The 25,457-nt window shown below is 53.6% G+C and overlaps 4 protein-coding genes across 7 annotated transcripts; 2 read left to right on the top strand and 2 right to left on the bottom strand.

Annotated features, from left to right (window-relative positions):
• Positions 1-29: 29 nt before the first annotated feature.
• DXO (decapping exoribonuclease) lies at positions 30-2,300 on the top strand. Of its 3 annotated transcripts, none has more exons than XM_047731951.1 (7): positions 30-249; positions 438-847; positions 980-1,215; positions 1,303-1,522; positions 1,638-1,773; positions 1,910-2,004; positions 2,089-2,300. In XM_047731951.1, the coding sequence occupies exons 2-7, from the start codon at positions 492-494 to the stop codon at positions 2,237-2,239; spliced, it is 1,194 nt and encodes a 397-aa protein (XP_047587907.1). In that variant the 5' UTR covers positions 30-249; positions 438-491; the 3' UTR covers positions 2,240-2,300. The 3 variants fall into 3 exon arrangements, with proteins under 3 accessions (XP_047587907.1, XP_047587906.1, XP_047587905.1); XM_047731950.1 differs by having other exon boundaries at positions 30-329; positions 443-847; XM_047731949.1 differs by having other exon boundaries at positions 30-348; positions 443-847.
• A 56-nt stretch (positions 2,301-2,356) lies between these two features.
• On the bottom strand, positions 2,357-13,259 carry SKIC2 (SKI2 subunit of superkiller complex). Of its 2 annotated transcripts, XM_047731939.1 has the most exons (28): positions 13,135-13,259; positions 12,954-13,057; positions 12,177-12,286; positions 11,970-12,087; positions 11,768-11,882; positions 11,570-11,644; positions 11,229-11,282; positions 10,940-11,130; positions 10,634-10,762; positions 10,269-10,414; positions 9,748-9,894; positions 9,532-9,616; positions 9,249-9,355; positions 8,776-8,922; positions 8,603-8,699; positions 8,205-8,417; positions 8,012-8,122; positions 6,044-6,274; positions 5,181-5,318; positions 4,889-5,026; positions 4,661-4,765; positions 4,167-4,314; positions 3,945-4,071; positions 3,597-3,807; positions 3,319-3,429; positions 3,020-3,238; positions 2,688-2,828; positions 2,357-2,600 (listed from the first exon to the last, which is right to left on the bottom strand). In XM_047731939.1, the coding sequence occupies exons 1-28, from the start codon at positions 13,154-13,156 to the stop codon at positions 2,400-2,402; spliced, it is 3,741 nt and encodes a 1,246-aa protein (XP_047587895.1). In that variant the 5' UTR covers positions 13,157-13,259; the 3' UTR covers positions 2,357-2,399. The 2 variants fall into 2 exon arrangements, with proteins under 2 accessions (XP_047587895.1, XP_047587896.1); XM_047731940.1 differs by lacking the exon at positions 3,020-3,238.
• Positions 13,260-13,321: 62 nt separating this feature from the next.
• Positions 13,322-19,180, top strand: NELFE (negative elongation factor complex member E). The gene is made up of 11 exons (XM_047731954.1): positions 13,322-13,468; positions 13,903-13,985; positions 15,355-15,424; positions 15,527-15,672; positions 16,145-16,219; positions 16,351-16,379; positions 16,568-16,893; positions 17,013-17,157; positions 17,311-17,365; positions 17,579-17,681; positions 18,865-19,180. Exons 2-11 carry the CDS (start codon positions 13,911-13,913, stop codon positions 18,960-18,962), a joined length of 1,122 nt encoding a protein of 373 aa, XP_047587910.1. The 5' UTR covers positions 13,322-13,468; positions 13,903-13,910; the 3' UTR covers positions 18,963-19,180.
• CFB (complement factor B) lies at positions 19,179-25,212 on the bottom strand. Its single transcript, XM_047731942.1, has 18 exons — positions 24,967-25,212; positions 24,645-24,878; positions 24,067-24,252; positions 23,748-23,921; positions 23,410-23,511; positions 23,173-23,309; positions 22,741-22,879; positions 22,294-22,425; positions 21,893-21,994; positions 21,666-21,803; positions 21,081-21,178; positions 20,824-20,941; positions 20,537-20,690; positions 20,354-20,430; positions 20,037-20,149; positions 19,818-19,950; positions 19,688-19,737; positions 19,179-19,388 (listed from the first exon to the last, which is right to left on the bottom strand). Exons 1-18 carry the CDS (start codon positions 25,028-25,030, stop codon positions 19,233-19,235), a joined length of 2,307 nt encoding a protein of 768 aa, XP_047587898.1. The 5' UTR covers positions 25,031-25,212; the 3' UTR covers positions 19,179-19,232.
• Between the last annotated feature and the right edge of the window lie 245 nt (positions 25,213-25,457).

Here is a 25,457-nt window from a genome sequence, read left to right as displayed (position 1 = left end):
ACTTGCCTTTTCAGCCGGCGGGGGAGGAGCACCGTCGCACGCCTGCCGGGATCGGCTCCCTCCGCCGGCTCTCAGGACCCGGAACGCGTGGGCGGCGGGGTGAAGCGCACCCCGCCCGGCGCCGCTGAGGGGTCTACCAGCCACTGTCGCTGCATGATTGCGTATTGGAGGGCGGAAAACCACCTTTGCGTGCCACCCCGTCTTCCGGACGTACCGGCCTTGTCGCTTTAGCTCCGCGGAGGTTGGCGGGCTTTGGGACAATCAGATCCTTGCTCTGAGCCCGGACAGTCTTCCTCAGCTCACTGCGTTTGGAGCATCTGGAGGCGGGGGTAGAGGGCAAGGGAAAAGGTGGGATATGCACCTGGCCTTGGTTCTGTTCCAGGGCCAGAGCCTGGCCATCAGTAGGCTCGCCTAGTCCTAACCCAGAGTCTCCCTTTTCCAGGGCTCCTCTGTGAAAGGATAACTTCCCAACCTCCAGTTCTTAGGACCCCATGGATCGCAGAGAGAACAAGAGAAAATCGGAGAATGTAGAGGTAGCTGAGCCTCGGAACAAACTCACCAGCCCAGCATCCTCGCTGCCCACAGACCCTGCCCTCTATTCTGGGCCCTTTCCTTTCTATGGGCGCCCTTCCGAACTGGGCTGCTTCTCCCTGGATGCACAACGCCAGTACCACGGAGATGCTCAAGCCTTGCGCTACTACAGCCCACCTCCTACCAATGACCAAGGCCCCAGTTTTGACCTCAGAGATGGATACCCTGATAGATACCAACCCAGGGATGAGGAGCTCCAAGAGGGGCTGGACCACCTGCTGCGCTGGCTCCTGGATCACCGAGGCAAGCTGGAGGGGTGAGCAAAGTACAGCACACAGATCTAGAGATCTGCGCCTACCCCCTAGGCTGGAGTGAGTTCAGTCTTTAGAAGGAACGTAGGCTCTTTGGGGAAATCATCTGAGCTAATGCTTCTAACTCCTCCCTTTAGGGGTCCAGGCTGGCTGGCAGGGGCCATAGTGACATGGCGGGGGCACCTGACAAAATTGCTGACGACACCATATGAGCAGCAGGAGGGCTGGCAGCTGGCAGCCTCCCGCTTCCAGGGAACACTGTACCTAAATGAAGTAGAGACACCGGCAGCTCGGGCCCAGAGGCTTGCCCGGCCACCCCTCCTCCGGGAGCTTACGTACATGGGGTACAAGTTTGAGCAGTACATGTGCGCAGGTGAGAGTTGCCCCACTCTGTAGCCCACACGCTCTTCCCCGGAGATTGAAAGCCCCCACCCTTGTTGCCATTTCTCTCCTTGTGCAGACAAACCTGGAAGCTTCCCGGATCCCTCTGGGGAGGTTAACACCAATGTGGCCTACTGCTCTGTGCTACGCAGCCGCCTGGGAAACCACCGTCTGCTCTTCTCAGGGGAGGTAGACTGCATGGACCCCCGGGCCCCATGCACACAGCCCCCTGCCTGCTATGTGGAGCTCAAGACCTCCAAGGAGATGCACAGGCCTGGCCACTGGAGGAACTTCTACAGGTTCAGAATGGGGTTGGGTAGGGTGAGAGCCTAGAACAAGACAGCTGGAAAAGGGACCTGAGAGAAGCTGGAGGGTGGAGGAAAGGTCCTACTGACCCCTTGCCTTTCCTGACAGACATAAGCTCCTAAAATGGTGGGCTCAGTCATTCCTTTTGGGGGTCCCAAACGTCGTTGCTGGCTTCCGTAACCCAGAGGGTTTCGTCTGTTCCCTCAAGACCTTTCCTACCATGGAGATGTTCGAGTACGTCAGGGTAAGGCAGCGGTGTCTCAGCTCCCACCTGCATCCCCCACACCAGGGCCACAGGTCCAGTGTTCCCGGCTGCAGTCTGTCTTCCCCTCCCCACCCCCTCACCGCCTATCTCCTCCCTCCTCTTCGGCCCTCTTTAGAATGACCGTGATGGCTGGAATCCCTCCGTGTGCATGAACTTCTGTGCTGCCTTCCTTAGCTTTGCCCAGAACACAGTTATCCAGGATGACCCCAGGTGAGTCTTCCAGCTCTGTCCCTGCCCCCTGCGTCCCCAGAGCTCTCCTCCAGCCCTCAACTTGTGACTCCATGTGCCCCCTAGGCTTGTCTATCTCTTCTCCTGGGAGCCTGGCAGCCCAGTCACAGTGTCTAAACATCAAGACGCACCCTATGCCTTCCTGCCCACGTGGTATGTGGAAGCCGTGACCCGGGACCTCCCATCAGCCCCCAAGACACCTTCCCCCAAAGACTGAGACCTTGAAAGGGCTGGTCCTGTCTCTGCGTGCTCAGATAAAAGCATATTTCTAGGTGGTTCTTCTTGCTGTGTCTTTTGCCTGAGTCGACCCTGCCCAACACCTTCAGTACACACAGGTGGCTTACTGTTTTATTACTACATTTTTACACAGAGGGCATTCACTGAGTGTACAGGCTGGCTGCAAAGACAATGTCCCTCCGTAGCAGGGTAGCTGCTGTCTCCATCTTGGCACCTAACACAGGCTCACCTACGAGGCGGGCTGCCCCCCTCAGTGAGCGACACATCTCAGCCAGGCGCTGGATGCAGCGGACCACCAGGCCCTCAGGGGTCCCCGACAGCCCCGCCAGCTCGGAGAAGGGCTGTGAGGGAAGCAGGGTGAGGACTGAATGTGGTAGACCTGGGCAGCCTCTCCCCAACCTGCCACCCACAAAACCCCAGTGACTCACCATGCCCCGGGCCCACTCGTACACAACCTCGACAAGCCCAAAATTCAGCTCCCCCACAAATTCCTCCACTGTCTGGTTCAAGCCACAGGCCACCTGGACCTCACCAATCCGCTTGGCCACAGCCCGGACACGTTCAACTCCCTGCAGATGGGGAAGGAGAGGCTCAGATCCTGCCTTCCTTCTCCAGGAGTGGGGAGTCCCAGGTCAAGGAAGGCAGCATCCCAGCTCTTAGGGGCACTTAAGAGGGCTGGAGGCGTCACCTGGAGAACACCCAGGGATGGGAATTGGGAACACCACAGCCAAGGGGGAGAAGTGGAGTGGGTGTCCCATACCTGTTTGAGGGTGCTTGGGAGCTGCTCCCCTGGGTCCCCAGGGCTCTGGCAGACCAGGCCGGAGAGCAGGGCTGCAATCTCCTCCGGCCGCAGGGCACTCAGAGCGTTGTCAAACATGAGCTCAGTGAGGAGCAGCTCATGGCTGCTCATGGCGCAAGCCACCCGCCCTGCCAGCTTCACCGTGCCCACCTCGTCTACATAACCCAGGGTTCGGAGCACCTGAAGAAAGATGGTAGGTGTTGGGAGCCTGCTATCTTCTCCCTCACTAGCCCCCCACCCCCCACTGCTGCCCCTCCGACCTCTACTCGCTGGTGATACTCTGGGAGCAGCAGCAGTGACTGATCCGACAGCAGGAAGCGTAGTCGCTCCATCTCCTTCTGTATCTGCACACGCTCCTGCAGCTTCAGGTACTGCAGAGAGCCACCAGCGGAAGCACGTTAGCCTTCCCCGTGCCCCAGGGCAGGAGGGCACCAAGGACAAGGGCAGAGATGGGGCTGGCCAGTGTACAGGGGTCCAGAAGGGAAACCCACCCCCCACCCCCATCTCTCAGCTTGGGAGCTGGCATCCAGGACCCTACCTGGGCAGAGAAACGGGGGCTGTGCACACACTGAGCACCGCCGATCAGCTCCTCCAGCTTCCGGGCTCGGAGCCCCCCCTCCACCACTGATACATCCTTGAGCTGCAGGTCATTGACAGGGTCAAGGGTAGGGGGTCCCGCTGGGTAGGCCTGAGCTAGACGCAGCAGTTCCTGCACAGCAGTGGTCACGGCTGCAATGGGAGGATCCTTCCTGAGGAAGGAGCAAAGTCTTGAAACCTAGAGCAGAGTCTTTTCTTCCACAGAAGCCCCTACACCCCAGCCGCACCTCTCCATACCCTGTTACATGGTCCCTCCCCAGGAAAAGGATTCCCCCCCAGCATCCCTGACTTGAATTTTGGTTGCTGCCTCCTGCTGAAGTCCTCCAAGATCTTCTCCCCATTCACCCGGAGAACCTTGGTGGTGATGGCAGCCACATCTCCTGGCTGGAGCTTGGACACTATGTGGTCACAAGGTCCTGTGAAAAGGGGAGAGCAGGACCAAACATTACCATGAACCCAGGCAAGCAGCCCACACTGCTGTCAGGAACTCGGACATCTGCCCCATGTTCACCTTCAGGCAGGAACAGCTTGAATCCCACAAGATCATCAGGGTAGGGCACACCTGGGGTGGCTGGTGCCCTCTCCTGTGGGTCCTCAGACACAGGCTTATCACACAAGACCAGGGTTGTAAATACCCTGCTGGTGGAGTTCGAGGAGACCTAGGGTAGATGGGGGAGGCCAGGCCAGGGCAACGTGAGGAGCGGAGATCAAAGATCAGGAGCAGATCCCCACCCTCGGGTAGTGATCACGAAGCAACTGCATAGCCCACCAGCATGGACTGGTAACCAAGTCAAAACAGTCTTCGGGAGGGGACAAGGAGGTAGGCACAGAGTGGTAACAACAGGAAAGGAGAGCAAGAACGCCTATGAGTATACCATTGTGACTACAACTGCCCCCAGCCAAGTGGGGAAGATGGGGATGAGGTTCCTTCCTCCCTCCCCCCAACCCAACTCCTTCCCCATTCACCTCAACTCCCTCCGGGGTCCGAGTTTCCATTGCCCTCACCTGCAGGATCACACCCAATGTGTTGTGATACTCCTGATTCTTCACGACCACTACCCTTCCCGCTGAGAGAGACTTGAGCCCATTCACAGACTCCATGATGCGCCGCTAAAGAGTGGGGAGAGAGAAGGAAGCATCACGGACACAGAGACTAGGCTGGGATTGGGCTCAGGAGCACCCAGAGTGTTGCATTCTCTTCCCCTCTTTCTCCATCACCCCCACAACACTCACCTGGATCAGGCTCCGGGTCTCTGTCAGTTCCTCCCCCCAGCTGTAATACTCAGGCAGGTCAACCAATTGGCCAGTCGTGTCAGGTTCCTCCAAGGCCCCTAGTCTCTTGGTCAGTTCAGCTAGAGCCTGTTCATGGGCCTGGGCCGAAGTGGGGGAAGGTATGAAAGGACAGTCCCCAGTGTCCCACCCTCCCCACCTGCACCCCCTGGTCTCCAGATGTCCGTCCCTTCCCAGCCTGGCTTCCCTTGTCCCAACTGCCTGCACAGTATACTGGTCATCCCAACCTCCTCACCTTGCTGTCCTTGCGAGATGGAAACTCGGAGAAGCTCCTCTTCATCATGTCCTCCACCCTGAGGGCATCCACCCGCAGCAGGTTCAGGATCATGGTATATGTGAGTCGGAACTGGGACTGCAGCTGTGATGGCTTTCCCTGGGCCGGGTCAGAGAACCCAGTGAGACGGAGCCGGGGGTGGGGGCTGGGGACCAGCTGCCCCCCAGCCAGCCCCTTAGGGACCAGTTCTACTCCAAGCAGATCTCCTCCCCTCTCTGCAACCATAGGACCCTAGACAAACCGCTTACTCACCTCTGCAAAATAAGGGAAGAAAACTAAAGAGACTCTCAAAGGTCCTACCTGGCTCTGTCTTCACACTGACAATAGATTAGAGATGATAGTCTAATCCTCAGATCTGCTCACTCTGACCTTGATTTCTCCCAGGCAAAAGAAAAAAGTACAGATGACCCTCGAACACCATGGGTTTGAACTTCATGGGTTCACTTATGTATGGACTTCTTTCAATAAATATTGTAAAGTCCTATAAGTATTTTCTTTCTTATAAGTGCCTTCATAACATTTTCTTATCTGTTGGTTTACTGTAAGAATACAACATGTAATACGTGTAACATACATATAGGTGTTGATCGTCTGTTACCAGTAAGACTTCAGGCCAACAGTATACACTATTAGTAGTTAAGTTTTCCAGGAGTCAGAAGTTGTACGTGGCTATCTGACTGTGCAGGAGGTCAGTGCCCCTAACCCTACACTGTTCAAGGGTCAACTATCCAAAGAAAGGGGAGGGGAAGAGGGCTAGAAGAGAGAATTGGGCCAGTAACCGGAGTTGGGGCCCTCCCAGCTCACCCTATCCCACCCCAGCTCACCATCATCATGCGGTGCAGGTCTGCCATCTCAGGCACACGGCCCTTGCAGAGCAGGATGACAGTGCCGGTGGGGTCCAGGCCCCTCCGGCCCGCCCGGCCTGCCATCTGCACGTACTCTCCAGGGAGCAGGTCCCGGAAGGCGGAGCCATCATGCTTCCGCATGGAGTCAAACACCACTGTTCGGGCAGGCATATTTACACCCATGGCAAAAGTCTCTGTGGCAAACAAGACCTGGAATGCGGAAAGAGAGCTTCAGCAAAGTGGTGCAATACACACCCCACCCTAGCCAAGTGCACCTTACTTTGTAGCCGAGGCTAAGTCCCAGACAGTTAACCCGCAGGATCTCATTTAACTTTCAGGGCCAATCATACTGCAAGCACTGTATTTTCTTCGTTTTATCTATTTAACTATCTACTTTGTTTTTTTAAGATTTTATTCATTTATTTATTTGACAGAGAGAGAGAGAATAAGCAGGGGGTGCGGCAGGCAGAGGGAGAGGGAGAAGCAGGCTCCTCGCTGAGCAGGGAGCCCAATGCAGCTCGATCCCAGGACCCTGGGATCATGACCTGAGCTGAAGGCAGATGCTTAACAGACTGAGCCACCCGGGCGCCCTTCTACTTCTTTTCTTGTAACCCCCATAGCTCACTCCCATCCCTCCACCATCAATCATCCCAGTGTAGAGTATCTTTCTGTGTGATTATATTCTTGCAGATTGTACCCTATTCTGAGTGCATGAATTTATAATCGACGTTAAAGGCAGTTATACCCTAAGTCAAGAAATAAATGATAGGGTGCCTGGGTGGCTCGGTTGGTTAAGCATCCAACTCGATTTTGGCTCAGGTCATGATCTCAGGGTTGTGAGATCAAGCCCTATCAGCCCTGTGTTGGGCTCTGTGCTGGGCATGGAGCCTGCTTAAGATTCTCTCTCCCTCTGCCCCTCTCCCACAACTCACTAGAAAAATTTTAAAATGATACATGCACCCTTATGTTTAGCATAAGGAATATAGCCACTGATACTAATAATAGCAATGGATAGTGACAGACAGGAGTTACACTTGTGGTAAGCACAGCATACCAGGTAAACTTACGTCTACTGTATAATCAGAAAAAGAATTACCATGTTTTACATCCGAAATTAATGTAACACTGTGTGTTTCAACTGTACTCAAATGAAAAGTAATAATAACATAACAGCAGTCATGCATCTCATGTTTTCTTTTCTGCCACAGTGTTTTCAACACCCATCCCAGTGCCTGTGGTTATACCAAATCCACTGTTGCCCGGGGCTGCAGAGCAATGTGGGGCATGCCCCTGACAATGCCCTACCGCTCTTCTGGTGATGGCACCTTGGTGCCACCAGCACCCTACCACAAGATTATAGGCAACAAAAGAAGGAAGAGTGGACATTTTCACTCACAGACCAGGGTAGGAACTTCTTTGCATTATATACCCAGAAACAGAATTTAGGATCAAAGAGTATATTATACATAGTTTTGCCTCAAGAATGCCAGGGTGCCCTCCAGACACGCTACACCTATATGAGGATTCCTATACTCCTAACAGCTCCGACATCTGGCAACACCTGGCATTCGCCAGTTTCCTAAATGTTAGCAATCTTGTGGCTGTAAAGTCATTTCTTGTTGAGTATTTTAAATTGCGTTTTTCTAATGACTAACTTTTCAGACACTTGCTAACATTTTGGGTTTCTCTTCAGAATACTGTCATACCTATCTTGTGTACCCCTATTTTAAGACAGGAAAGCTAAAGCTCAGAAAGATGAAGGAATTTGCCTGAGGTCCCACAGTGAGTAAGTAGTGGAGCGGGGATTCACACACAGGCAGTCTGGACCCAGAGCCCAAGTTCTTAGCCACTACACTGTCTTGTCTAAAGCCTTGCCCCTCCACCCTCCAGGCAGCCCTGGAGCGAGCAGCAAGTGGTGAGGAGTCCCCCTTCTACCAGTGTGTGTACCTTGACCAGGCCTCGACTGAAGAGCATCTCCACGATCTCTTTAAGAATAGGCAGGATGCCACTGTGGTGCACACCCAGGCCGCGGTGCAGAAGTTCAGACATGTGCAGGACCTGCAGGGAGCCAAGGCCCATGGTCAGGAAGAAGGTGGTGGAGAATCCTCTCCCAACCAGTCTCCAAGACCCCCATCCATACCTGGGGCAGCTGGCGGTCAGAGCCACGGAGGCGGGCAAGGCAGCGCTGTAGGAAGAGGTGAATCTCACTCTTCTCTGAACTTGTGGTGAGATCAAGGGAGTTGAGGCCCGAGGCTTGCTCATCACAGCGACCCCGGGAGAAGGTGAACACCACCACAGGCAGCTGTGCGCGGGTGCGGAGGGAGGCCAAAAGGGACAGGTACACACCACGGTCCTGCAAAAGGGGGCAGAGAGGGGCGAAGGCTGAGTCCTTGAACTAGTCAGGGCCAAAGCAAGGGGAGGTGAAGCCATGTCAAGTTGGACAGTATTCAAAGCTCAAGTCCAAACCTCTGGAGAACGTAGAAAGAATGGACAGAGTTGAAACGGGTGGTAGCAGGTACAAAGCCTGCCAGTTCTCACCTGTGCAGGGCCCCCCTGATGAGTGGGCTGCTTGGCCCCAAAGGTCTGGGCGTGTTTGCTCATCCGCTCCTTCTTGGCCTCCACAGCGGCATAGTACCTGGAACACGGGGTGGGTCGGTGGTCACAGTCACACCCGGGGTCACAGTGCTGACTCTGCCCCATCTCCAGCTTACCCCTTTGTGTGGAAGGCGCCTCGGGAGTCCAGCAACAGAAAGAGCTCCCCCTGGGTCTTGGGGCTGTTCCCTGTGAAGAGATAATGCTCCAGGGGAACGGGGCGCGCAACAGTGCTGATCACATATATCTGGCGACGTTTCAGTCGCCTGAGTGGGGAGAAGAGAACAGGTCAGGGGCGAGAGTGCAGGAAGGGATGCACGTCCCCACCACATTCCCCCTCTGGCTTCACCCAATCTTTTCTGGGAGATAGACTGGAAGGCTGTCCCATCATCCCCTCTCCCAGTGCAAAAATGATCTGGACCCAAGTGGGGTCCTGCAGCCACTAGAGTCGGACACATGGCCCAACCCATCCCTTCCTTCTCTCCACCCTCAAGACCTGACCACTGTCCTCGCTATGGTCATCTTCACCCTCTCCCCAACCAAGGAGGGCCATGGTGCCATCCACCCAAGCCTCCCAGGGCGCGCATCTCACCCGATCCAGTCCGCGAACTCGAGGGCGTTGGGGACGGTGGCACTCAGAAGGATGATGGAGACGTGGTCAGGGAGCATGATGAGCACCTCCTCCCATACAACCCCACGCTGGGCCCAGAGAAAGAACACCACTCACCAGCAGCTCAGAGGGGGCTGCCCTTCTGCCCTAGGGACGCACACAGGGTTCCATTTGGGGGGCAAAGAAGGCAGTAAGGTCCACAAGGGTGTGTAATCTAGGCCCAAAGGAGAGGACTACTAGAGCCTGGGGCCCCCGTGCCTCCTACCTCAGCATCATTGATGTAGTGAACCTCATCAAAGATGACCCACTCCAGGTCCCGGATGACATCTGAGCCACTGTACAGCATGGAGCTGGGGAGAAGAGGCCACAGGCTGACTCCCCAGGGGCTCCTGACTCCACCCTGTTCTCAGTGAACATGCTGTCCGGAGCACCCTCACCTTCCTGACCAAAAATCCACCCGTGTTGAGTGCCTATCTCTCACCGAAGGATCTCTGTTGTCATAATGAGGCAGGAGGCCTCTGGGTGCAGCTGCACATCCCCAGTGAGCAATCCCACATCCCCGAATGTGTTTCGAAAGTCTCGGAACTTCTGGTTGCTCAGGGCCTTGATGGGCGATGTGTAAATGGTGCTGGGAAGAGGACATGAAGTCAGCCGGTCAGCACCCCCACAGCCTCCTGGGCAGCACCGCCTCTTCCACCCTGAGCCCTCCCAAAGGCATGCCAGAGCCCACGTGTCCCCGATCTTCCCCAAACTGCCTTCACATTCTCCTTCACGACACAACCCCACAGAAACTCTGTAGCCCAACCCCTTCCGAACCTGACGCGGGTCTTCTAACCACTTTCCCCACCACACCCTCCTGCTTCACTCTAGTCCTGTCTCCGTTTCTCCCCAAACCTCTCACCTCAACAGGAGGGAGGGGCGGGGAAGAGATAACAAGCACAAAGGGTGTGGGAGAAGCCAGAACCAGCTGGTGAAAGGGGAGGCTGGGGAGGGGACCTATACCGAGTCATGTGTTTCTGGGCAAGGGCAATGGCATATTCAGCCACAACCGTCTTCCCTGCAGATGTGTGAGCCGCAACGAAGACAGAGTCGTGCCGCTCCAAGTGCAGGATGGCCTGCTTCTGGAACACATCCGGCTCAAATGCCCACTGTGGGAGAGAGAAACAGATGACAGCTAGAGAAGGGAAAGGGGCCCTCCTGCCTCCTACTCCTGGGGCGTGCAAGGTGGCAGTGGCATGCCAGAGTGAAGAAAGGCCAGGACTGAGGTCGAAGAAGGACCTAGAAGGCATCTGGCCTGGGCTGGCAGAGGAAATGAGGTGAACAGTGGGAAAGAGGTAGGGGAGGATGTGAGGATCAGGCCAGCCCACCTGGAAGGCCGGCTGGGGAATGAGGCGGTAGAAATCACCAACGGGGGAGGTGACATCCACAGGAATCGCCCACTGCTCCTGAGGCAGGGGCTTGGGGGGCTCTGGAGGGGATACAGCTGTGGATGTTTCCTGCAAAAGCCGTTGATAAGAGTGATAAAGATACAGTCAAATAGCTCTCCATTACCACCCCTCCCAAAAGATGCTCCAGTCTTCCTCTTAGACCCAACCAACCCAGCCACCCCACCTCACCCTCAGCCCCCCAGTAAGGCCCCTTCTTTCCTGCCTCAACTGCCCAGAACCACCAACCTTCAACACTAGGTCCTCTAAGCTGCTTGCTCGGGCCATGGAAGCACTGCAGGGGGAGGCAGCCACAGTGTCCCCTCTGGGAATTCCTGGCTGTCCCACTGCCTCAGTTTCATCCTCGTCTCCCCCACCCAAATCCAGAGGCTCCAGCAAACGGCTGAGACTGAGCAAGCCAGAAGCTGGAGCTGGGTGATCTGAGGGGCAAGGAAAAAAGGGGAACCTGGTCACATCCATCTCTGTTCTACAGGAGAAGGGCACCACATCTATGCCCCATCTCAAAGTTAAAACTCACCCTTTGGTGTAAAGTCCACACCTTTTTTGAAGCCAGGCGGAACAGTAAGAAGATCTGAAGGACGAGGACAGACAGAATCACCACTACTACACAGAGTCACACAAGTCACACATTACGCAAACCTACAGGATGCCATTCACAGCACAGACGTTGCAAATGGAATACTTAGGACAACTTTCTGACATGTGACAGTAAAGACTGTTATGACAAGGATACCTCTTCCTAATTGTCTCAAAGGCACAGAAGGGCAAGGAGCAGCACTATGATAGGCTGGGGCCCCTCTTCGCCAGGGCCCAGACTCACAGCCCCACTCCCAAGAGTCCATGCCCGCACCACCTCACCTTGCTCAAAGTCTATCTCCTCCTCAGCCTCCTCCCGAGTGCTCAGATCTGTTATGGTGGGCTCATCCATTCCACCTAGGGAGAGGGTGGACAAATAGGGACTCATGGGGTGCGGGGGTGTAGTTACAAGATGGGTGGGGAACCCTTCCTGAAGACTGAGGGCACTCTCCCCTACCATTCCATTTCCATAAAAGTCACCTGGCCAGAAAGGGTACTGTGTTGGATTCCCCCACAGGGACTGGGAGATGGGCCCTGGGGGCCGGCGAAGAGACAAGGAGGTGGTGGCCGATAGGTTCGTATTCTCCAACAGGACCTGAGGCAAAAGACCACAGCCCCAGTGAGGCTGAGATTGCCTCTGATCCCTTCCCAACTCTGCTTCTTGTGGTCTCTGACCTCTTACCTCTTTGTAGCCCAGAATCTGGCCTGTGGTTGGGTGTCTCTGGGCCTGAAGGTCGGAGGGCACTGGGGCCCCCTGTGTGGCCAAGAGTGACCAGGGATCCATTTTCCTCTGCCATTTTCTGCAGAAAAGGAAAATGATTTTCAGGTGTTCCTTCTTTCCTGTGCCAGTTTTCTTCAGGGGCCTACCTCCCTAGTCCAGACTCCTCACCGGGCGGAGTGCTCCACACCATGCAGAGGCAACCAGGCTGGAGATGACAAAAACAGCTGCTCTGCTTCCTGCTGCAGATCTGGGGCACACGGAGGGAGGCCGTGGGGAAGCTGGTAAAGGATAAGATGAGAGACATTAGGTAAAGATAGAGCATAAGACACAGACAAAAAAAGAAAGTGATGGAATTTGTGTTCAAATCAGAAGCAGCAGACATTCCAGACCAAATAGAACAATCAAGCAGAAACAATATCTTCCAAAGATCATCCTGTCTTCCAGGGTAAACTACCTGCTACTGATTTGCCGGCAACAACAATTACTGATACATTACAATACAACACAAAATACAATAATTTCACAATCTCTGGGATTGGGCTTAGGAATTTGTATTTTTAAAAATCCCCACCACTAATTACAAGGTACACTTAAATTTGAGAATCACTATTCTTAGGGAAAGGGGGCCCAGAACTAAGGATGAGTCAGGGCCTCAAAGGCTAGCCATCAACCAGTGCCTTGGTGCTTGGAGACAGAAGGTGACTCCAGAGAAAAAAGACACATTTGAAAGAGTAATTCTCAGAGCTCAGGTATCCCCAGCACTCCCTGCTCTGTCTTCACATGAGCTCTGACCCATAGCTGGCCCACTGGGCTGGGGTCTGTTCGGCACAAGGCAGGCCCAGATGACAGGAGTCCAGAAACAGAAGAATGAGGTTACGCTAGAGTCCAACAGTAAGGAGAACTGAGAAGGTCTGAAGCTCAATCTTAGGGTCAACATTCACTCACGGTGCTCTCTGGTGCCCCAGGCACATTCAGCAGCTCCCAGCGCCCCGTGCATCCCAGCTCCACCGGCCGAAGGGGCAGATCCAGGGGATCTAGAGGAGGTAGCACTACAGAGGGAAGGTCAGAGGTCAGAGGTCAAGGGTCACCCCCTGACTACTCCTTCGTTCCACCCCCTCCTCCTCACCGAGTCGCTCGGTCTCCATCATCTTGGAGCCACAGCCGCTGCGGGGCAGACCGGAAGTGCAGCGAGAAGCCGTTGAGCGAGCCCCGCCCCAGAATGGGCGGAAGTGGAGGCGACTTCCGTCACACACAGCCGGGGAGGACGGAGATGAGCGTTACAGAGAGGCTGACCTGAGCCGGGAAGGGCGGGCACGGCCGGGCGGAAGTGTCTGGCTTGGGCCGCCTTGGTTACCCCGTTCTCCGCCCCTCGCTACGTCATCGCTCTGAGCCAGCTCTCCGCTGCCCGCGCGGGCGCCGCCCGAGACCGTGGGACCCCCCCCGGGTTACCGCCCCCTCAGGTAAGGTCTTCTCCTTCTCACCCTTCGCCCCTTTATTCCGAGCTCCTTCTTTTCTTCCCCTTTTGGTTGCTCTGAGAGCGCTGCGCGGGTTCCACTGCCTCCTGTGCCGTTTGGACCCCGCGGTTGCTATACCCCCAGCGGGGTTAGGGGGTGTCTGATGCCATCGTCTTGGCGACGGAAGGGGTGCTTCCCCTTTCCCGGGCCACTTGGTTCCTCAGCGCTGGTGGCCGTGATTGCTGGAGAGAAGAGGGAATGCTGATTGATCCCGACGAGCGGGGGCTTGGACAGCAGCCTGGTTTAAGCAAGGGGTAGGGAGAGGCAAAAGACAGGAGTAGGTAGGCCTGGAGGGGTGCGGTTGGGTACTTTGTGGACGGCGTGTGAACCCTGGGCGGTGACAGTGGAGAAAGATGTCTTGGGCCCTGCCCCTGAACCAGGAGCCACCATGTTGGTGATACCCCCCGGACTGAGCGAGGAGGAGGAGGCTCTGCAGAAGAAATTCAACAAACTCAAGAAAAAGGTGAGGGAGTGTGTGGGGGCGTGGCCCAACCTTTCACAGACTCTACACTCTTGAGAACACCTGGGGTGAGTGTGAGCGGATGGGGGGGCGGTTCTTCCAGCTCATACCTGGAGACATATCTCCTCTCACCAAGTCTTGGTGTGTACCTTCTCTTCTGTGCATTCTGCCATGCAGCTGTCTTCCTTTTCCATGGCTTTTAGTACCACCGAACGGGTGGTAGTCTCCAGGTTTATTTTTTCACTTCTACCCAGTCTGTTATTGATAGCCCCCAGGTACCCAGTGTTGCAGCTGTCATCTTCCTATCTAATTTAGTTCCTTTTCTTGATCTTCCAAATAGGAGTGACTACAGTCAGTTCTCCCAGGTGTTTGGAATCAAAATCTCATCTCTGACTTCTCCACTCTTTGCATGGTCAAATATTTGCCAAGTCTTCTTGATTCTTCCTTTGAAGTAATTTTTTTAGTTTATTTTTTCCTGTGTATTTCATAGATCAAGTTTTTGCTGACACTCATGTAGACTGCTGAATGGTTTTTCAAGAAGTTTCTCAGTGTTTTTTTTTAACAGATTTCCTTCATTCTTATTCAAATGAACTACTGAAAACAGAAAACTCTGCCTCTTTTTTTCTCAAAACCTGTAAGTGGTTTTCCATTGTCTATAAACCAAAGCCTTACCTTGGCATCCCTTTCTTGTCAAATAGAACTATTCACTAGTCCCAAAACGTGCATTCCCAAAGCCTTCTCATTTATGCATCTTTGCCATTCTGTTTTCTTTGCATCCCTTTTCTTTCCATCTGTTTTGTGTAGATTGTACCCAGGGACCAGTTTAATAGCCATTTGGTGTCAGATAACCTTACTTGGTTTCAGCTACAAGCAGTCTGCATCTCTTATAATCATTCTTGATAATTGTCTCTAATCATCTTGTTTCTCAGGCTGTAAGCTTCTGGAGGGGAGAAACCATGTCTCTCATACTTTTGCATCCCTGTGTTACAAAGTTACAGTGTGTTCTTGTTAAACATATAGGGGATGGATGGATGCAGCCCCTGAGAAAGGCACGTAGGCATATACTTACTTGCAGCTTGTATCTTGGGGCTCTGGTCCATGGCTGAAATCCTTGTCTTCAACTTCAAAACCCTGAGACTCTGGAAAGCCTTTGGATACCCTGGTTTGGTAGATTAAGTATTGCTGGTTTTGTAGATGATCCAGTGGACCATGTGTGAGAGGCAGGGCTGCCTCAGCATACCACTCCAGGGACACCATTTATACTGTTTCCTGAGAAAGGTGTCTCCTGGAGTGAGGTGCCCAGGGACCTTGGGAGCAGACTAAGCCAGGGACTAGCCCTCACCAATCCCTTTCTTCTCACTCTTGTTCCCAGAAAAAGGCATTGCTGGCTCTGAAGAAGCAAAGTAGTAGCAGCACAGCCAGCCAAGGCGGTGTGAAACGCTGTGAGTGACAGGGGAAATGGGGATAGACTGGAAGTGGGCACCATGGGGCAGACATCTCCCACAGCTTGGCCAAAATAATGCCTCCTTCCCTCACCACTCCAGCACTGTCAGAGCAGCCTGTGGTGGACACAGCCACAGCAACAGAGCAGGCAAAGCAGCTGGTGAAGTCAGGAGCCATCAGTGCCATCAAAGCCGAGACCAAGAACTCGGGCTTCAAACGTTCTCGAACCCTAGAGGGGAAGTTAAAGGTGAGCACAAGCAGAATGATTGTTCAGGGGGCCCTTGACTTCAGAGGGCATGTTTCCAAATTGGAATGGAGGTAAAATGGGGGAAAATAATGTCAATTTAGTCATGGATAAGTTGTCATACAGGTGTGAACTTCAGATTTCTTATCTGTAGTGAAGACACTGGCTGACTTTTCCGTTTTCCATATTACACATTTATCACATGTTCAAGCTTCTGAGTTTTGTCATTCTGAGGAGTTGAACAGGTCAAAGATGTCAGTAGGTTCAAGAAACATTCAGATTAGCTACATACTCTTAAGTATATGTTAGGTCGTTCATGAAAAATACATAATCAAATAAGAAATGCACAAAGGAATTAAAGGAGAAGAAAGAGGATAGAGGAAACCAAGAAGAGGGAGGGAAGAGGAACCCCTCTGTCACACAGTTAGGCTGCCGCCTGCTCTCACACTGAAGTAGATCTCTACAACCTTCCCAGGATCCTGAGAAGGGGCCAGTCCCCACTTTCCAGCCATTCCAAAGGAGCATATCTGCCGATGACGATCTGCAGGAGGTATGGTTCCCGGTTCTCTGTCCCAGGGGACCTAGGGAATGAGGAAGATGAGAGACCCACATATTTGGGGTCACATGCCAGCAACTAGGACTCATCTTAACTGTCCTTGGTTTTTTTTTGCAGTCATCCAGACGCCCCAGAGGAAATCTCTGTATGAGAGGTTAGAGAGCTAGAGAGACAACTGGGTTCCAATTGGAGGAGTGGGAGAGGGTTGATTGCCTGGATCCTTGGGAGGTTTCGGGCTGGGGTGGAAGGAACTGGGACTACAGAGGGGGTGTTACATCTCCACAGGGTCTGGGAAGTTGAGGTAAAGACCCCCTTTGATCCTCACTGTCTGTGTCTCCCCAGTTTTGTGTCTTCCAGTGATCGGCTTCGGGAACTGGGGCCAGATGGGGAAGAGGCAGAGGGCCCAGGGGCTGGTGATGGTCCCCCTCGAAGCTTTGACTGGGGCTTTGAAGAACGTAGTGGTGCCCGCTCCTCAGCCTCTCCTCCCCGAAGCCGCAGCCGGGACCACAGTCGTGAGCGGAACCGGGACAGAGACCGAGATCGGGAACGGGATCGAGACCGTGATCGGGAACGGGATCGAGACCGTGATCGGGACAGGGACCGTGATCGGGACAGGGACCGCGATCGGGACAGGGACCGTGATAGAGAACGAGAGGGCCCTTTCCGCAGTGAGTGATCTGGGCTGGTGGGAAAAGTGAAAGGGTTTAGGCGGGTCCTACTACAGTGGCCTCTTAAAGCAGAGGCTGAGATGGGTTGCATCTCGTGACTGTGACTCCTGATCCCACAGGGTCAGATTCGTTTCCTGAACGCAGGGCTCCTCGGAAGGGGAATACTCTCTATGTATATGGAGAGGACATGACGCCCACCCTCCTCCGTGGGGCCTTCGCTCCCTTTGGAAACATCATTGACCTCTCCATGGACCCACCCAGAAAGTAAGGATGACAGTGGGGGAGGTTGATAAGTCCTGGGAGCACCTGGGTTTGATTGAAAACACCGGCCTATCTCCAGCGGCCTGTGAGGACTGGTTTGGTTGGGTCCACAAGAGCCCATAGACCCTCTACTGACCCTTTTTTCTCTCATCCCAGCTGTGCCTTCGTCACCTATGAAAAGATGGAGTCAGCAGATCAGGCCGTCGCTGAGGTTGGGACTTCCTTCATGTTTTATCTTTAAAATACTGAGAGCCAGGAGATCATTCCTATTGACAGATAAAGTCTCTTCCTAGTCACACAAGAAACGTTGTATTCTCAGATCCTTACTCAGTCTGTTTCTAGGGTGACAGCTGTTGGATTCCTCCTTTGCTTTGTCTGCAATGTTTCCCCCCCATCCTTTGCCTCCTCCCCTCTTCTGCCCCAGCTCAATGGGACCCAAGTGGAGTCCGTACAGCTCAAAGTCAGCATTGCCCGCAAACAGCCCATGCTGGACGCTGCCACTGGCAAGTCTGTCTGGGGCTCCCTCGGTAAGAACAGATTCTTCCTCCTTTCATCCTGTTCCCCACAGCTCACCCCTTCTGTTTGTTCCCCTGCATGTCCTAGGATCCCATGGAGGTGATAGAGGCCTGGATCTGTGTGGAGGCTGTGGGAATGGGAATGAGAATTGTCAGGCCTTCTGTCAGTTAGAGGTAGGAGGGGACAGAAAGAAAAGGATTGAGACAACTCCCAAAGCAGTAACTGGAACAGGGAAGAAAGTAGAAGTAAGGGAGGTTGGTGCAGAAGATGAGCATGTCACATGGCTTTGTTCATTTTGAGATGGAGTGTAGTTGGTTTTATAAAATAAGCATTTGAAATTAGAGATCTGGAACTTAACTTGGGTGTTAAGTGAGGAATGAAAATACAGATTAGAGTTCTCTGTATCACAGAGTGGCTGCAAAATGGAAGTATAAGTATACAGAAGAATTACCAGTCCTGGGCATGGGGAATATTCAGGGAGCAGCCATTAAAGCCAAAGGACACAACCTTTGGGAGAAAGGGTGTGATCAGCAGTGTCAGGGTGCAAAGATCCGAGAGAATGGAGGCTGGTTTGGGGTGAGTCAGTCTAGCCCCAGAATGGCAGGAATAGAATCCTTGGAGAAGGGGTGAAGAGAGGGACACATCTGCATAGAGAGGAAAAAGAAAGGGAGGGAACAGCTTGAAGCTGGAGGAAGAATGCTTTGGGTCAAAGCCGCACCAGAATGGTTCTCCCATGGGGCCAGTAGCATTTCTAAGTTTAGTGCAAATAGCCCACTGTACCTGTTGGCTTTTCTAGCACAGGAGTAGGCAGAAAGGGGTGTTCAGAGCAAGAGTGGCCCTCCAGACGAAAGGAGGGAACAAGAAAAATAGCATGTCAGCAAAGGCCTACGGAGATTTTCTAATGGCTTAACATCATTCATTTGTCTCAGTAATAACATCTGGGATGGTTCTAAGAACTTAAGTTATCTGCATGGGCCACAGTAGCAGGATATGCTCCTTGCCACCAGGATGGGTTGGTAGCCCCTGAGTAGGCTAAAGGGAGCCAGGCCATCCTGGCCACCAGAGGGCAGCATTGAAATTGGGCTTCCAAGGGCCAGCGGCCAGGAGGGAGCTGGTCAGACTCTTGAGTTGTGGCCTCAGTAGTGCTCAGATGTAGTGCTACAGACCTTAACCAATCCTTTCCTCCTTCCCTAGCTGTCCAGAATAGCCCTAAGGGTTGCCACCGGGACAAGAGGACCCAGATTGTCTACAGCGATGATGTCTACAAGGAAAACCTTGTGGATGGCTTCTAGGGAATGGAGCTGGATTCTGTGTGCCTCATCTGCGTCAGCACTGGTCTCAGTAAAACACTGAGGTGGAAGCTCACACATCTTCCTCAGCCTCTGGTTTTTCAGCACTTGGGATGGGGCTTGAGCCTTTAAAAACGGCTGTTAGATTTTATCTCAGTTGTAACACATGGCCAGTGCACGTTCCCCTCTCCCTTCCCCCAAAAGGATCTTGAACACAGGTATTGTCGCATCTGTTTTAATTTGACCTCATACCCCTTTCCAGCAGGAAAGCCCTCACAGAAAATCCAAATCCTCATCTTTGAGTTTGTCCTTGAGCCAGGGCAGCACTTGGAAGAGGTTGACGTGAAAGTCTCGGGCATGCGTCGGCACCTCCTGCCACCGTTTCTGGTCTTTACAAACATCCACAACGCCCCAGCTGATCACGCCAACCTGGAGAGGGCAAGGGGATGCCACAGATCGTTTGGTAGAATTCCTTCCTGATGCCAGGAAGCTCAGCTATTCCCAGTTGCATCTGCGTTGACCTAGAAGAATTAGACTGGGGACCCAGCTCAGTCCTGGTTTCTCCAGCACACAGGCCGGACACAGGGCCTTAGCCGGCCATTTCAAGGTACAGTTGTAGGAGGCAGGCTCTGCCCTCCTCTTTCCAGCCACACCTCTGGAGCTTTCCTGCTTTAGGGCCCATGCTGACCACTTGGCACCTCCCTACAGATAGGAGAGGGGAAACTCACTTGAATGAAGCGGTTCCTCTTGTGAATAATCAGGGGACCACCAGAATCACCTACAGGGAAAGGAAAGCTGTAGAGAAAGTGGTTCTTGGGCTTCAGGAACATGCAGCATGACCGAAGAGCCTTCTCTTACCTTTGCAAGTATTGGGGTCAGCGTAGGGATCCACCCCTCCAGTGCAAAGGAACCTGGGGGTGACCACCTCAGAGATGTCTTTGACTTTTTCATAGCCTGGGGCGAATCGAGCATCTCTCTCACAGCTGGCTTTCTATAGGTGAGGAGAAAGCGGTGATGGATAGAGCATGCTCAGGAAGAAAGGGAGCCTAGAGGACCTGCTTAGAATCCCATCCTCACCTTGTCCCCATTCTTGATGTAGACCTCCTTCCGCACCAGCATCTTCTTGCTATCTTTGAGTAACTCTGACACAAACATAGCTTTGATATCCTTTGCGGGGAGCAGCTCTTGCACTGGACAGATAGACAGACTGGGTCATTTTCGCTCTTCCTCCTCCCTATTCTCTCCCTATTGCCTTTGTCACTCAGCAAATGTTCTTCAGCCCTTTCCTCTGAGCTAGGGACCAGGCTGGCCATCATCTGCTCCCGCAGCTCCCCGCCATGCCCCACTTGTCACTTGGAACCACTCCCTTGTGCTACTCTCCCTGAATGTCTTACTCTGTTGCCGGCAAGTGGTTGACAGTGGAAGCCTCAGAGCTTGATTTGTTCTCTGGGTGCAAGGGATACAGATGGGCCTGTTAAAGAGAGATGGGGAAACTCAGGGACAGCACATTGGACCTGGCCTAGGCCTGCAGCACCCCCATGCCTGAACTTTTCTACTCAGAGTTCCAGAGTACTCACCTGACAGTCTGGTCGTATGTCAGCTTCTGCCGGAGCCTGATAAGGGCCACATCATAGTCATAAAATTCATTAATGCCTTTTTCTTTTTTCCCATTGATATTATAGTCGGGATGAAATAGGACTTCCTCTATGTCCAAATCCTGCCTCCTCCCTCCTAAGGTAGGAGAATGAGTATGTCAGGGCATCCCATGTCCACCTAACTCAACTCTGCCCCACCCCCAAGTTGTCCACTGTGCCAGGAGGAAGCTGCTGTGAGGACAGGGGGAGTGGGCTCGCTGCATCCTTACCCACGCTGACCTTGATCGAGTGTGCCTCATCATCCACTGTGAAACAGTGTGCCGCCGTCAGCACGAAGTACTCAGACACCACGGCCCCCATGCAGCTCTCATGTCCTTTCAAAGGGCGCTGGGGACAGAATGGCAGAGGGGAAAGCTCAACTTCCACAAACCCCGCAATCTAACAGGAACATCTGGCCCTTCCCTTACCCTCATTCCACCCTGACTTCACCTCCCGTGAGTCTCCGCAACCAGGAAGCTATGCTTACGGTGACCGAGATCTTGGCCTGCCACGGTTGCTTGTGGTAATCAGTGCCTGCCTTGTGCTCCCAAACCATCCCACAGAGCCCCAACGTCCGGGTCTCATCTAGAAAGAAAGGAACATGTGCTGAAAGTTGTGATGCTTCATTTCAGATGGCAGCAGCCTTTGGGGGAGGGGCATCTGCACGTTGATGAGGCGCAGAGGCCCATAAGGAAAGGGAAGATGAGGGCATTTGTTTCCTTACATTGTGAGGAAGGAACCATGGTGGTAGAGAGAAAAGGACTTGGAACTAAGAGGTGGGAGACCTGGCAGCTTTTAGGTCCAACTCCAGCTAGTTTGCTGTCCCTAGGCTGTTCTCGGCCTCTTTCCCCACATGTAAAACAACAGACTTGAGGAAGCTCTCTGATGTCAGTCAGAGCTCTGTGATTCTAAGATTAGGAAGTGCGTAGTGCCAGGAGACGAGAATGTGACAGAGAAGGAGCAGTGAGGGCCTTCCAGACTGCCAGGGCTTCAGGAGGCCGGGCAGTATGAGTGACCTTGGAGGACCTGGGGAGTTTTCTGACCTCTTTACACCCTCCTGATATCTTCCTACCAAGCATTTGGATGAAAACATCTTCCAGGTTTTCCATGTCCTTGACTTTGAATACGTGTTGTTCTTTATCCTTCTTGGAAGCCAAAGCATTGATGTTCTCTTGGTTCACCAGAGGCCCAACCCCAAACACATAGACATCTGAGGGAGAATAAGGGAGGGTGAGTGTCCAGGACCTGGGGACAGGAGCTGAGAAAGCAAGGTACTGGATCCTGGGCAGTAAAACTCACCCAGGTAATCCTCCCGTGGGTTTTTGCGATCCCTCCCAATGTTCAGGAAGTCCCGGATATCATGAATGACAGAGACTGGGTCCCCACCCATGTTGTGCAAACCTGTAGAAGAGATGGCCCATGAAGGTGGGAGGCAAATAAAGAAGAGGGTCAAGAAAAGAAAACTGGAAGTAGTAACACATGGCTGGGTAGGCAGGTTGAGGGGATGGAAGTGGCCTATCACAAAGAGGCCTAAGAAGGGGTTCCTCCTTATAAAGGGTCACAGGAGAGATCAACATGGTTGGGGCCCCAAGCAGCACTCAGGGCCCCAACCACAAGTCTAGCGTTACATGTAGACCAAATGGCCACACGTTGGTACGAAAGGGTCGGGAGTCCAGGGCAGGAGAGGGGTCCCTTCTGACCATCAGTCATGAGGATGATGACGTGGCGGGTGCGGTTCCAGCTTTCAAGGGCCCTGTTGGCTGGCCAGCTCATCATGTTGTATACTTCCTGGAGGGCCTTCTTGGTGTTAGTCCCTCCCTTAAGCTTGTGGTCTGTGGAAAGGGAAGAGATCACCTTGCCTGGTCTTCTAAGTCATCTGTGAACCCTAGAGGCCTTATCAACAACTGAAATCCCACATCTTTCAGCTTTTTGAATTGTCGCACCACTGACTTCCCTTTGGCCACAAAGTGACTTCCGCCCCCAACAGGTCCCCAGTGATGAGCCTGCCTGCTCTCCGACCATAGTACAAAGTAGTTTGCCCTGCCATCCCATGTGGTCTTACCACTCCTTCCCCACAACAGCCCTGAATCTTTTGACCTGACTCCAGAGTAAACCACCCCCAACCACTCCCTTCCCTGACCTCTGACCTTCATAGCTGATTTTGTTGAGTATCCTTGTGACCCAGTCTGCATCGCTGCTGTTTTCATCTCTCACTTTGACCCAAACTTTGGGGACTGTGGCATATGTCACTAGACCGTATTTTGGCTTTACCCCATAACTTGCCACCTGTGGGTTAGGGGAGCAAGGGGTCATGGCATTGAAAGAATATTGTGGTTGGGAGAGGTCGGCAGCTTCTCTGGGACAGAGAAAATTATAATCAGAAACTCAGGGTTGATTGGTCATCCTGAGGTTCAGCTTGGTGATTGGGTTAAAGGTCAACAAACTGCTTCAAGTAAAAGGGAAGAAGGACAGAATAGGACCAGAGGTTTCTGGGACCCTGTGGCTCAGAGGCCTGGGAACATCAGGAAACTAGTCCTGGCAGGGCAGTGAGTTCATATTCAGGGCAGAGGGGGCTTCACCTTCTCAATGAAGTCTCTGAGACAGTTCTTGGCCCTTGTGAAATTGCCGATCCCAATGCTGTCTGATCCATCCAGCACCAGATAGATGTTCATGGAGCCCGAGGGGTCCAGGACAATCTTCCTCTTCTTTTGTTCCCCTGGGTGCCACCAGAGAAACTCAGGCTCCAGCATGCATGATTCTCCTGCCTCTTCATCCTCCCCCAGTTCCCTGCCTCCCTCCCTTCTCTGCCTCCAAACCTGGGCTGTGCCCATCCTCAGCATCAACTCCTTCTATGGTCTCTGTCAGGGAAGACAGGAAGGCTTCCGCTACCTCTGCAGGAGTGTCATACATAAAGGAGTCTGGGAGAGATCAGAAATCCGGCCAAATGTTAGGAAGGGTGGAAAGGGGAGGGTCAGAGACACATTGGCCAGAGTGAGCAGATGGTGGGGTTCTGGAGCCAGAAGGGCTCAGTAGTGAGGAATTTCTATGGGCAGGTTTAGAAGTGAGGAAGGAGCTGGGCTGCGTTACGGGGAGGTATACAGACATAAGGATGAAAGGGCAGGATCTGAACCTGAGGGCATGGATCAAGAGTCACCTTGGCAAGAAGGCTCTGTTCCGCTCCAAGAGCCCCCTTCCTGGCATGTTCGCCTCTGGGAGCCACGCAGGGTGAGTCCCCTGCTGCAGTAGTAGGTGACACTGTCTTCAAGGCGGTACTGGCTGCCCACCTTCCTTGTGCCAATGGGGATGCCCGGGTTGGGGCAGTACCCCGCTGCAGACACGTGAGACATAGAGGTGAGGACCAAAACCTGAGGCCCGGATGGCACAATAGAGCACAAGAGTTGTAGGGCCAGTTCTTCAGGGTGGAACATGATCAGGGAGGGGACACCATCACCAGGGGAGGGGATGCTTCTCACCTCCATTGTCACAGATGGCCGTTTGTCCATCCCACCGACCATTTGCTTGGCAGGTGCGGTTGGCGGAGCCCCGGAGAGTATAGCCATCATAGCAGTGGAAAGAGATCTCATCACTCAAATTGTAGTAGGGGGCCCGGGGCCAGTATTCCCCATTCTCAAACTCCTGTGGTCTTGGGCAGCGAATTGCTTTGGGGGAGGGGGACAAGTAGAAATTACTGAAAAGAAAGGGCTCTTGAGAGTATCCCTTCTGGACAAAGGGACCCTGTCACAGAGAAAGAATGCCTGTTTGGTCCCACAGAACCAGCGGCTACCCTCAACCCAAGCTTCTCTTTGCTCCCCATTTCTGAGTTTTCACTGCCTGGGGTGCCTGGCACAGGGCAAATGCTCAGTGAAGATTCACACCCTTCCTCCTCCCTCCTTCCCTGCTTCAGCCCTAAACAGCTCCTGCACTTGCTCAGCTCCCCCTGAGTTCCCCCTGCTTGACCTCAACAGAATTCTAATTGCATCCTAGCCTGGCACTTGGCCACCACCTGCTTCGCCCCTCCATTGCCCCGTACCCACCCTCACTGCCCTCCAACCTCTGCATTCTGCCTTCTTGACAATCTTTTGGTCTTGGGTCTGCAGGGCACTCCAGGACCCCGTGGATCTGCAGGTGCGTGCCTGCACAGGGTATGGGTAGAAGCCAGAAGGACACACGTACTCCAATGCCTGGCCCTTCTTGAGAAGTTTGAAGAAGCCACCTTTGATCTCTACTCCCTCCAGAGAGCAGGAGCCTTGGGTTCTGACCCCAGGCAATGGCGTTGTACTCCCACCTAAAGAGAAAGGCTAATGAGCCCAGCCTCACAAGGCCAAGGAGGGGTGTTGGGGGTAGCAGGAAGGGGGGTGGTGACCCTCTCTTACCTCCAGACAAGAGACCCAGCACCAAGGGTATCAGGCAGAGTCGGGGGCTAAGATTGCTCCCCATGGCGTTGGAAGGCAGGAGAGAAACTGGGGTTGGGGGGAAGATGGCCTATCCCAGCTTGTGCTGCCTGTCTGCTTGGCTCACTCTCCTCACTGAAACTTCAGACCTGGGCCTGATCGCAGTCTCTTCCCCTGCCCCCCACAACCTCCAGCTTTTTATGCAATCTGCGTCCTGGCACTTGTGGCTACCCCGCCCATCTGACCCACACCACTTTCCGGAATATCCAAGAGGGAGGGCCCCACTGAGCTGCCAGTCAAGGAAATAGAAACTGCATAAGCCCTGCCCTTGGCAGCCCATGATCCAGGACTGAACCCTTCAGTGCCTCCTCTCAGCCCCACGTCTCCCCAGAGAGCCCAGACCGCCTGCCCCCTTAGGCACGAGAAATAAAGGCTGCCTCACTCCCTGTTGACTCTGTTGTGGGGCAGAGTCC

Source organism: Lutra lutra, chromosome 6 (genome assembly GCF_902655055.1).
Source record: "Lutra lutra chromosome 6, mLutLut1.2, whole genome shotgun sequence".
Classification (NCBI taxonomy): Eukaryota; Metazoa; Chordata; class Mammalia; order Carnivora; family Mustelidae; genus Lutra; species Lutra lutra.
This window is presented reverse-complemented; position numbering and strand designations above follow the sequence as displayed.

Excerpts from the sequence above, each read along its gene's own strand:
- DXO (XM_047731951.1), top strand. The coding sequence starts at position 492 with ATGGATCGCAGAGAGAACAAGAGAAAATCGGAGAATGTAGAGGTAGCT. Across the intron at positions 848-979 it reads CACCGAGGCAAGCTGGAGGG|GGGTCCAGGCTGGCTGGCAG; the intron begins GTGAGCAAAGTA and ends TCCTCCCTTTAG. Across the intron at positions 1,216-1,302 it reads TGAGCAGTACATGTGCGCAG|ACAAACCTGGAAGCTTCCCG; the intron begins GTGAGAGTTGCC and ends CTCCTTGTGCAG.
- SKIC2 (XM_047731939.1), bottom strand. The coding sequence starts at position 13,156 with ATGATGGAGACCGAGCGACTCG. Across the intron at positions 12,287-12,953 it reads CTGGGGCACCAGAGAGCACC|CTTCCCCACGGCCTCCCTCC; the intron begins GTGAGTGAATGT and ends ATCCTTTACCAG. Across the intron at positions 2,829-3,019 it reads TCCCAAGCACCCTCAAACAG|GGAGTTGAACGTGTCCGGGC; the intron begins GTATGGGACACC and ends CCCCATCTGCAG.
- NELFE (XM_047731954.1), top strand. The coding sequence starts at position 13,911 with ATGTTGGTGATACCCCCCGGACTGAGCGAGGAGGAGGAGGCTCTGCAG. Across the intron at positions 17,158-17,310 it reads TCCATGGACCCACCCAGAAA|CTGTGCCTTCGTCACCTATG; the intron begins GTAAGGATGACA and ends CTCTCATCCCAG. Across the intron at positions 17,366-17,578 it reads CAGATCAGGCCGTCGCTGAG|CTCAATGGGACCCAAGTGGA; the intron begins GTTGGGACTTCC and ends CTTCTGCCCCAG.
- CFB (XM_047731942.1), bottom strand. The coding sequence starts at position 25,030 with ATGGGGAGCAATCTTAGCCCCCGACTCTGCCTGATACCCTTGGTGCTG. Across the intron at positions 23,310-23,409 it reads TGAGGATGGGCACAGCCCAG|GGGAACAAAAGAAGAGGAAG; the intron begins GTTTGGAGGCAG and ends GGTGGCACCCAG. Across the intron at positions 20,431-20,536 it reads ACATACGACCAGACTGTCAG|GCCCATCTGTATCCCTTGCA; the intron begins GTGAGTACTCTG and ends TCTCTTTAACAG.